The sequence below is a fragment of the Caretta caretta genome, chromosome 4 (assembly GCF_965140235.1).
Source record: "Caretta caretta isolate rCarCar2 chromosome 4, rCarCar1.hap1, whole genome shotgun sequence".
NCBI classification, from domain to species: Eukaryota; Metazoa; Chordata; order Testudines; family Cheloniidae; genus Caretta; species Caretta caretta.
The window spans coordinates 154,412,885-154,424,379 of NC_134209.1; the positions used below are offsets into that span (position 1 = coordinate 154,412,885).

At 42.9% G+C, this 11,495-nt stretch overlaps 1 protein-coding gene across 1 annotated transcript in view; it reads right to left on the bottom strand.

The window, feature by feature from the left end:
* Positions 1-2,453, bottom strand: part of M1AP (meiosis 1 associated protein) — a 57,769-nt gene extending 55,316 nt beyond the window's left edge. Inside the window, exon 1 of the mRNA XM_048846601.2 lies at positions 2,149-2,453. Coding sequence (XP_048702558.1) covers positions 2,149-2,409 — 261 coding nt within the window. The 5' untranslated portion in view covers positions 2,410-2,453. The remainder of the gene's footprint in view (positions 1-2,148) is intronic.
* Between the last annotated feature and the right edge of the window lie 9,042 nt (positions 2,454-11,495).

Here is an 11,495-nt window from a genome sequence, read left to right on the forward strand (position 1 = left end):
TCTGTCCAAACCCACAAGGGTTAAGTAGTTTTCAGACCCGACCTAAACTTGATCCTTCCCCCTGAACCTGTTTCAGTGCTGCTGCCTCATTCTTGAGGTTTGGCCTGGTGGGGGCTTCCCACTCCCTATACCCCTTGGCTGTGATCCATCTCTGGACACCTCCTGCCCATGGGGTTTGTGCCAGCATGGCTGCATAACCACTCTGGGCTGCTGTAGCCTTGCTGTACTGTGTGCGCTGTGGAGTGAGAGCTGCTGTGATGAGTCTGCACACTCACTATGCTGTGCACACACAGAATGCAGTGAGGTGGCAGCATCCAGTGGGAGCAAGGCACATAGCTACTACTGTGTTGGCCCCGCAGGTAGAAGGAGGTGATGAGGGCCTACCTGACCCTGAAAGACTCAAGTTGTTTACTGACCTGACCTGAACCAGACCCCTGTAGTTGGGGCCCTTTGGGTTGCAAGGCTCTACAGGTGATCCCTGGCAGATTAGCTGTGGGAGCACTGTTAGCTGGCACAGTTTAGAGCAGTGCTGAGGCTGACTTGGTCCTCTACGGAGCAAATTAAAGCAAATTCCCTAGCCCAATAGGCTTGCCATCAAACTTTGGATGTGATGCACAGAGTAGGATTACTCAACCGTCAGCAGGAGACGGGAATAAGGATTACAGTAGAAAAATTACATGAGGACTCGGTTATGGCATATGCACATCTCAGGGGTTCCAAGCCACTTTGCTGCCTTCTCCCAAATTCCCTCAAGATTCACTTCTTCCATGAAACCCATAAAAAGTGATTGAGTATGATTTTTTTTTTTTACATATAATAACTTTGTAGGCTGGGTCTGAATGAGCCCTCCCCAACATCTAGTGATAAGCTGGGGAAAAAAGACTTAAGAACCAGACCATATTTGCACAAACACACCTCCTCTACCTAGGTATTCAGCAGACAGAACTGTGTTGCCAAAGTGATGGATATTGGCCGGTGGTGGGTTACAAATCACATTAGTATTCAATGGAGGAGTAATGAAATGTTATCCTTATTGTACTAGTAAAGGGCAGCAGAACCGGGCTTAGTCTGTCCTGATAGAGGGGACAACCTTAATTTACTAAACAGGGAAGAGAGGCCAAATCCCAGTGGAAAAAGGAGAGAAGTAGGGACAGGTATTTGTACGGGGTGGTGTGTGCTCTAAGAGTCCTAGACACTATTTAACTCTCCCCCGCTCCACTGTTTAAAGGCAGAGCTGATTAGAATCAATTGAGTCATTTGTTTTCTCAGGTCATCGCTGGAGCTGAAATCACCAATAACCAGGTCTAAGTGCTAAGCCTAGTGTGGGGCGGTGTTTCAGTGCTACCTCACTGCAGTCTTTAACCCCGCTCTCAGTGATTTCAGCAACTGGTGAAGGGGTGCGACCTAAAGAGGTGGCAGAGAGAGTGATCGGTACTGTGGCCAGTGGCCACGGAGCGAACAATGGTGCAGCAACAATGAAGAGTGAAAGGCTACAACTGTGGCACTGCTCAACACCTTCCCCCCACCCCCCAGTCCCTCTAGGGTGGGAGGTGAACTCCCATGAACATGCCCCTGAATTCTGGGCCTTCTCTGACCAAGGACAGCAACTGGGAGTGGGGTGCAGTAGAGGGGAACATTTGTTTGTTAGGCTCACGCCCCAAAGTGAGAAGCTAAGTCTACTGCCCAACGTATTTTGGTGTGGGTGTTTGCCTTATGACTGCATGGGGTTTTTTGTAATGTGGTTGTGGTGGTTTCCCAAACTAATACTTGGTTCCCTTTCCCTTTTAATAAAACTTCTCTTTTGTTATAGACAGACTCAGTTCCTGTGAGAGGGGAAGCATTCTCTCTTAGAGGCGCTGGGGTGGTGTGAACTTTTCCCAGATTACTGGGCCGGCTCAGTGTAGTAGAGGAGCCCTAGATATTGAACCCACCCCTTGCTGCAGCCAACTTCATCTGGCAACTATGCCCTGTCCTTTCAAATCCCTCCTTTAAGATCCATTTAAGATGAAACCCATAAAAAGTGATTCAGAGGATGATTAACTTCTTTACATATACCTTCTAATTAATCATAATTGTTTATGCTAAATTGAATGTATCCATTACAGCCTTTAAAATCCTAAGTCTATAAATCCCTTGTTTCATACTCACCACAAAGGGAAGGAGGCACTCGTGCTGGTTCTGCACCACATATAGGCTCAGCAATGGGATGCGACAGGGACCTGCCAAACTACATGCTAGACAGAAGAAGTTTTCCAGGGCTTCACAAAGTTTAGAACATGTGTTGGTCCAAAAGGGTGGCTTGACATCCACAATGAGGATCTCTGGGAGCTGCCATGAGTGTGCAGTGGCATAAGCTTTACCAACAGTGAATCCTCTCCTTGTTTCTGAAAGTGTTTTTCTGGAATTCATGGCATCTGAACAGGAAACAGCACACCAGCTGTCCAATCACCCATCTGCCTCTGAGAAGGGAAAAACAGAATGTCATCCTGAGATATGGTGCTAAATCCAGCCTGAACTCAGCCTATGGTATAGCAGGGCAATCATATCTGTGCATCTAGAGAGGTATGAAAATAAAATGATTTAGCCTAAAAAATGCAGCTAATCCTTCTGGGGAACTACAGCCTGACCCCTAGCTCCTTAATGGGAGGGAGTAGCCTGGGAAGTAAGAAGTAGCAGCAAGTGAGACCCGAGTTTAAAATATGATACAGCGACAACAAGACATTGCAAGTTGGGACTGCATATGTCTAAGCCTTCCATTGTGGACAGGGAGTAAAGAGTCTTGTACTTCAGAGCTTGAGCCCATCCTTAGTGATCAAGATGAGACCTAATAGTTATGTAAATGGCATCTTATTCTACAGCAGAGTTTTCAGGTTAGTCTATAAAGCATCTGGTTCTGGTCACTGTCAGATACAGGACAAGATGGACTGCTGCGCTGATCCAGTATGGCAATTCCTATGTTCCTCTGGGCCCCTCTCTATACAGCCCTAGTGCAACCTCAACTAGAGCAACACATTTGGTTCTGAGCATCACATTACCATTACATTGACAAACTGGATCAGCTCTGCAGTCCATCTAGTCCGGCACCCTCATTTGTAAAACGAGGATAATGCTACTTACCTCCTTTGTAGAGCACTTTGAGATATATGGATGTAAAAGGCTATGTAAGAGCCAGGTATTATTAAGAAAACTGTAACATTGCTAAGTGGTAACTAAGGAGGGGGGAGTAGGAGACCAGTGTACAGGAATTGAGTGAAAATAATCAAGGAGATACCCATTCAGAGTCCTTCAAGGGGGGTACAACAGGAGTAAAGGGTTGAACTGAAGAAAAGAAAATTTTAAGCTCAGTATTTTTCTATATTGAGAGAGGGGAACAACTTTGGTAACCTGAGGAATTGTCTCCCAAAGAAAGGGGCTGAGGTCTCATTGTCCAATCTAATTTTAAAATGTCTCATGCAAAGTCCTGAAAAGTGTGTAGTAGAAAACTGTTCTGCTCTGGCCCATGGAAGATGGAATACATAAACCCAAAAGAGCTTCCATCTCTGATGCCTACATTCCTAGACCCAGTTTTTCATATGTATCTTCCAGAGTACTTATGATATTCTTTAACTTACTGCAACTTGCATGGTGTTTCAAGTTAGAGAGACAGTGGGCTTTTTGCATGAGAGCTTGAGCCCACTTGGAAACATTTTCCCCCCACCAAATTCTCCCAAACCCTACAGCCCCTTTCCTGGGGAAGGCTTGATAAAAATCCTCACCAATTTATATAGGTGAACACAGACCCAAACCCTTGGATCTTAAGAACAATGAAAAAGCAATCAGGTTCTTAGAAGAATTTTAATTGAAGAAAAAGTAAAAGAATCACCTCTGTAAAATCAGGATGGTAAACACCTTGCAGGGTAACCAGATTCAAAACATAGACAATCCCTCTAGGCAAAACCTTAAGTCACAAAAAGACACAAAAACAGGAATATACGTTCCATTCAGCACAGCTATTTTATCAGCCATTTAAACAAAACAGAATCTAACGCATATCTAACTAGATTGCTTATTAGCCCTATTACAAGAGTTCTGACCTGCATTCCTGCTCTAGTCCTGGCAAAAGCAACACACAAACAGAGAGAACCCTTTGTCCCCCGGCTTTGAAAGTATCTTGTCTCCTCATTGGTCATTTTGGTCAGGTGCCAGCAATGTTATCTTTAGCTTCTTAACCCTTTACAGGTGAAAGGGTTTTTTCCTCTGGCCAGGAGGGATTTAAAAGTGGTTAGCCTTCCCTTTATATTTATGACAGAAGAAGAAAAATGGGAATATAAACCCACTTAAAATAGGTTTTGCTAACAAATTGTGTTAATTTATAACATTACTAATTGTAGTAGCTGATGCCCCTATTATGGGTCTTGTATTCAAAGGGCCAAATCTTGAAAACCTCACTCTCTCAAGACTCCCTAATGACACAAGTAGGTATTTTGCCTCTGTAAAGGTCAGTTTGTACCCTCACAGGGAGACATTTGTGTACATGAGGAGACCCACACTACAAAGCAGGGCTCATCCACTTCTGTGACACAGTACCCCTTTCCCAGGGACCCTGCAAAGATATCTGAGGACCTGGGAGTCAGTGTGAGTGGGGAGTAGGGGAAATGGCAGGGAAAGTAAGAGGGAACGGAGGGCTGGGGGGCAGGACGTGTGTGTTATCCCCCTACCAGAGGAAAGTTAATACAGCTACAGGCCCAGAGTAAACGCTCCAGGGCTTGGCTTAAAGCAGAAAATTCATTTAGGATCCTGCACAGTTCTTAAATTATTCCTGCTCAGTTCCTCCCCTTCCCCCATTTCCTCTCCACACACAAATCTTAGGCATAAGGGCTAGCACCTTCCTGTTAAAAACAAAAAACTTTTCCTTCCTTCATCAGGAACAAAGGTGCTGTCTAAAATCCCCTTTTACGTCACTAAATGTAAATGTTGCTCAAACCAAGCAATGCAACTTCTAGGATATTTAAGTTCTTTAAAATTAAGATATTTTGCTAATAATAACAATAGAAAAGCATTCAGATGTCCTTGTGATCAGACAAGTAATTGTATAATATACCATTTAACTGTACATATCTATTCCCTATGAGTCAGAATCTGATCCATTACAGCTGTGTAAATGCATATTAGTTCCAGTGAAATAACTAAGTTATGCTGGATTTACTGAGGTGTGATGTTGGCCAGAATCTGTCCCTGTTTGCATTCTGTCCTTAGTTTACATAACACAGCAGAACTGATCAGAACTCTTTTTTTAAGCTTCTTTAAGGAGAAATCCTAGTGTATTTCTTACAGGCACCAATGGAACTAACCAGACTTTCCCTCTTGCCTGTACTCCAGAGGCAGGATCTCCACAGCTCTTACTAGGGAAGAGTAACAGCCGTGTTAGTCTGTATTCGCAAAAAGAAAAGGAGTACTTGTGGCACCTTAGAGACTAACCAATTTATTTGAGCATGAGCTTTCGTGAGCTACAGCTCACTTCATCGGATGCATTCAGCTCACGAAAGCTCATGCTCAAATAAATTGGTTAGTCTCTAAGGTGCCACAAGTACTCCTTTCCTTTTTACTAGGGAAGAGGCATTCTTGTAGAACTTCAGTTATGAACTGACCAGTCAACCATATGTTAAGATATAGATATTCAGGCCTGTCTGTAAAGGCCTATACTCTAATTTAGGTGTATTCTTATCACTTAGCTAGTTATAGAGATATAAAAGAGAGAATCAAAGTCACTGTCTGACTGTATAAGGCCTTTGGCTAAGCAGCAGAGGCAGCCTTAAGCTGGGAAGCGACCGGTCACCTCCTCACATTCCAAACTAGTCACATAGAAATAAGGTGTTATTGGGCTGTTAGGCATTATCAGGAGAGGACTGTATTCCTATCCCCTCCAGAGAAAGGGAAGTGCTAGCGGTCACCTTCAGCCCCCAACTAAAACCCCTCCAACGCATTATTAAGGATCTACAACCTATCCTAAAGGATGACCCAACACTCTCACAAGTCTTGGGAGACAGGCCAGTCCTTGCCTACAGACAGCCCCGCAACCTGAAGCAAATACTCACCAACAACCACATACCACACAACAGAACCACTAACCCAGGAACTTATCCTTGCAACAAAGCCCGTTGCCAATTGTGCCCACATATCTATTCAGGGGACACCATCACAGGGCCTAATAACATCAGCCACACTATCAGAGGCTCTGATGAAGTGAGCTGTAGCTCACGAAAGCTCATGCTCAAATAAATTGGTTAGTCTCTAAGGTGCCACAAGTACTCCTTTTCTTTTTGCGAATACAGACTAACACGGCTGTTCCTCTGAAACCTATCAGAGGCTCGTTCACCTGCACATCCACCAATGTGATATATGCCATCATGTGCCAGCAATGTCCCTCTGCCATGTACATTGGTCAAACTGGACAGTCTCTACGTAAAAGAATAAATGGACACAAATCAGATGTCAAGAATTATAACATTCATAAACCAGTCGGAGAACACTTCAATCTCTCTGGTCACGCAATCACAGACATGAAGGTCGCTATCTTAAAACAAAAAAACTTCAAATCCAGACTCCAGCGAGAAACTGCTGAATTGGAATTCATTTGCAAATTGTATACTATTAATTTAGGCTTAAATAGAGACTGGGAGTGGCTAAGTCATTATGCAAGGTAGCCTGTTTCCTCTTGTTTTTTCCTACCCCCCCCCCCCCAGATGTTCTGGTTTAACTTGGATTTAAACTTGGAGAGTGGTCAGTTTAGATGAGCTATTACCAGCAGGAGAGTGAGTTTGTGTGTGTATGGGGGTGGGGGGGATGTGAGAAAACCTGGATCTATGCAGGAAATAGCCCGACTTGATTATGTAAAGAGTTGTCACTTTGGATGGGCTAGCACCAGCAGGAGAGTGAATTTGTGTGGGGGGGTGGAGGGTGAGAAAACCTGGATTTGTGCTGGAAATGGCCCACCTGTTGATCACTTTAGATAACAGATGGACATCGTACCAAAAGGACTGAAGGTAAAAAATCCATTACAATCTGCTGCAGTTTCCACGGTATACATCTGATGAAGTGAGCTGTAGCTCACGAAAGCTCATGCTCAAATAAATTGGTTAGTCTCTAAGGTGCCACAAGTACTCCTTTTCTTTTAGATAAGCTATTACCAGCAGGACAGTGGGGTGGGAGGAGGTATTGTTTCATATTCTCTGTGTGTATATAAAGTCTGCTGCAGTTTCCACGGTAAACATCTGATGAAGTGAGCTGTAGCTCACGAAAGCTCATGCTCAAATAAATTGGTTAGTCTCTAAGGTGCCACAAGTACTCCTTTTCTTTTTGCGAATACAGACTAACACGGCTGTTCCTCTGAAACCTGTCTTAGTTTGATAGCATCCTGTCTGGCAAGAACTCACTTATCAACAGCTGGGATGTGAAATCCTCACTTCTACGGTTTTGTCATTATAGTTCCCACTTTGCTATTGTTTATTTGCATGGTCTCTGTCTGATTCTGTGATTTGTTTCTGTCTGGTGTATAATTAATTTTGCTGGGTGTAAACTAAGGTGGTGCGATATAATTGATTAAATAATCATGTTACAATATGAAAAGGAGTACTTGTTGCACCTTAAGAGCTAACCAATTTATTTGAGCATAAGCTTGAGCTGTAGCTCACGAAAGCTTATGCTCAAATAAATTGGTTAGTCTCTAAGGTGCCACAAGTACTCCTTTTCTTTTTGCGAATACAGACTAACATGGCTGTTACTCTGAAACATGTTACAATATGTTAGGATTGGTTGGTTAAGGTAGAGCTAAGCAGAACTCAAGTTTTACTATAGTCTGCAGGTTTCAGAGTAGCAGCCATGTTAGTCTGTATTCCCAAAAAGAAGAGGAATACTAGTGGCACACTAGAGACTAACCAATTTGAGCATAAACTTTCGTGAGCTACAGCTCACTTCATCGGATGCATTCAGTGGAAAATACAGTGAGGAGATTTATATACATAGAGAACATGAAAAAATGGGTGTTATCATACACACTGTAAGGAAAGGTTTCAGAGGAACAGCCGTGTTAGTCTGTATTCGCAAAAAGAAAAGGAGTACTTGTGGCACCTTAGAGACTAACCAATTTATTTGAGCATGAGCTTTCGTGAGCTACAGCTCACTTCATCAGATGTTTACCGTGGAAACTGCAGCAGACTTTATATACACACAGAGAATATGAAACAATACCTCCTCCCACCCCACTGTCCTGCTGGTAATAGCTTATCTAAAGTGATCAACAGGTGGGCCATTTCCAGCACAAATCCAGGTTTTCTCACCCTCCACCCCCCCACACAAATTCACTCTCCTGCTGGTGCTAGCCCATCCAAAGTGACAACTCTTTACATAATCAAGTCGGGCTATTTCCTGCATAGATCAAGGTTTTCTCACATCCCCCCCACCCCCATACACACACAAACTCACTCTCCTGCTGGTAATAGCTCATCTAAACTGACCACTCTCCAAGTTTAAATCCAAGTTAAACCAGAACAGCTGGGGGCGGGGGGGTAGGAAAAAACAAGAGGAAACAGGCTACCTTGCATAATGACTTAGCCACTCCCAGTCTCTATTTAAGCCTAAATTAATAGTATGGGCTAGCACCAGCAGGAGAGTGAATTTGTGTGGAGGGTGGAGGGTGAGAAAACCTGGATTTGTGCTGGAAATGGCCCACCTGTTGATCACTTTAGATAAGCTATTACCAGCTGGACAGTGGGGTGGGAGGAGGTATTGTTTCATATTCTCTGTGTGTATATAAAGTCTGCTGCAGTTTCCACTGTAAACATCTGATGAAGTGAGCTGTAGCTCACGAAAGCTCATGCTCAAATAAATTGGTTAGTCTCTAAGGTGCCACAAGTACTCCTTTACTGTAAGGAAAGTGATCACTTAAGATGAGCTATTACCAGCAGGAGAGCGGGGTGGGGGGAGAAAACCTTTTGTAGTGATAATCAAGGTGGGCCATTTCCAGCAGTTAACAGGAATGTCTGAGGAACAGTGGGGGGAGGAAATAAACATGGGGAAATAGTTTTACTTTGTGTAATGACACATCCACTCCCAGTCTCTATTCAAGCCTAAGTTAATTGTATCCAGTTTGCAAATTGACTGCAGACTATATTGGAATTAATCACGAAGTGGGGGGGAGGGGAAATTGGAATCATGTTTTGCTAAGGGGGGGAATAGGAACAGGGACACAAGTAAGGCTCTGTTTCAGAGTAGCAGCCGTGTTAGTCTGTATTCGCAAAAAGAAGAGGAGTACTAGTGGCACATTAGAGACTAACCAATTTGAGCATAAGCTTTCGTGAGCTACAGCTCACTTCATCGGATGCATTCAGCGGAAAATATGGTGGGGAGATTTCTATACATAGAGAACATGAAACAATGGGTGTTACCATACACACTGTAATGAGAGTGGTGTCAGAGCTAGGAAGGGGGACACTAAGAAAGGAAACTAGAATCATGCTTGCTGGAAGTTCACCCCAATAAACATTGGTTTGCACCTTTGGACTTCGTATTGTTCTCTGTTCATGCGAGAAGGACCAGGGAAGTAAGCAGGTGAAGGAATAAGTTCCTAACACCATACAGCTCATTTGGAACCAGGCAGCAGCAGAGACATCCCCCTCTTCCCCCCCCGCCCCGCCAAAAAAAGAAAAAAGCAAATACAGTACTGTATTAAACATAAACTACTAAAAAAATAACAGGAAAGCAGCATTTTTCTTCTGCATAGTAAAGTTTCAAAGCTGTATTAAGTTAATATTCAGTTGTAAACTTTTAAAAGAACAACCATAACATTTTGTTCAGAGTTACAAACATTTCTGAGTTACAAACAACCTCCATTCCCAAGACGTTTGTAACTCTGAGGTTCTACTGTAATGTCAACAAAACTGCTATATTCAGATTCTGGGATCTTTGTCAGTGTTAACACAGCAGAAAGAGAACAGCTTGACTTTCAGTAGCCAGACTATGATTTCAGGGCTGGTGCAGGTACAAATATCTTGCTTTGACTTACAACCTGATCTTATTTCATCTGAAAATACAGAATACCCAGGTTGCTCTCCTGAAAGCTTTCCTGGATCTTTTGACTGAAATGACTTTCCCACCTATTCAGAGGACAATCTTTGGTTGTCAGTCTTTTGTTTTAGGAAGAGGCTCCTCTACACCACCTCCTCCCAATTCTCTCCTTTACCAGGAAGCAAAACTTAGTTGACACAGTCAAAAATCCAAAAAAGGAATTTTATCTTGCGCTGGTTTCAGAGAGAAAGTGAGGTGAATGAAGTGTTGAAAGGTACATAGATTTCATGAATTTGAATGAGACTCTTTCTTGATGCTTTCTGTATTATGCTTATTTTAAGTGGCTTCAAGAAAATACATCACTCACTAGCTGTGTTCTCTTGTGTCAACTGCAGGAATTAAATTTGTTTCCTAATCCTGGTGTAATCTTAAACAACCTGCACTTCATATTATCCATATGTCTCAAACACTCTGTGCATTAAATAATACACAAAAGCAGGGAACCTCCCCCTTTCATATGTTTTCTTACTAACATTTTCACAACTAATGGTAATTATTACTAGATAATACTATATATTCTAATTAGATAGGTTTCAAAGTAGCAGCCATGTTACTCTGTATTCGGAAAAAGAAAAGGAGTACTTGTGGCACCTTAAAGACTAACCAATTTGAGCATAAGCATCCGATGAAAGTGAGCTGTAGCTCATGAAAGCTTATGCTCAAATGTGTTAGTCTGTAAGGTGCCACAAGTCCTCCTTTTCTAATTAGATAATGCACTATAATTAGATCCTCAGCTAAGCAGCAGGTGATCTGTTAGAACCTGACATAAGTGATTACAGTAGAGCTCAATATTTCTGAGAGCCAACTGTCAGTTCAAATAGCCGAATTGATGTATGTTTGTTGGCCAACATAATGGGACAGTTATCTCTGTCAACTAGTTGGTGGTATAGGTTTTTCTCAGAGTAACTAGAGCACCTATTGTCAGAGCTAGGAATAACATCTTAATAGAAGTAAACTGAAACAAAACTTGCCAAAACAGGTGGGCAGTGATTTCTGGTCACATTCTGCACAACTGCATATTATAATTATTACCAATTCAGTGGACATAATAGTGAAATATTAAAAACTCCAGCCTGGAGCCACAAAGGTACCTCGGCAACTACACCCCAGACCTAGGGGATTTGTATAGATGTCTCCCCACCTCTCTTTCCCCCTCTGGTAGATGGGGAGGAATTGAACCTGAGTCTCCAACATCCCAGGCAAGTGCTCCAACAATTAATCGAAGAGTTATAAAATGGGTACTGTTATCACCATCTCCTCCTGCTCCAGCTGTTCTGTGCAGAGTGAGTGAGGCAGGCACTTAGGCATTTCTTGTCGGAATGAATTTAAGCACCTTGCTGCCTGACTTCAAGCAGCAGGATCCCATTTTGTGGATCTCTAAGCAGAGAGAAAAA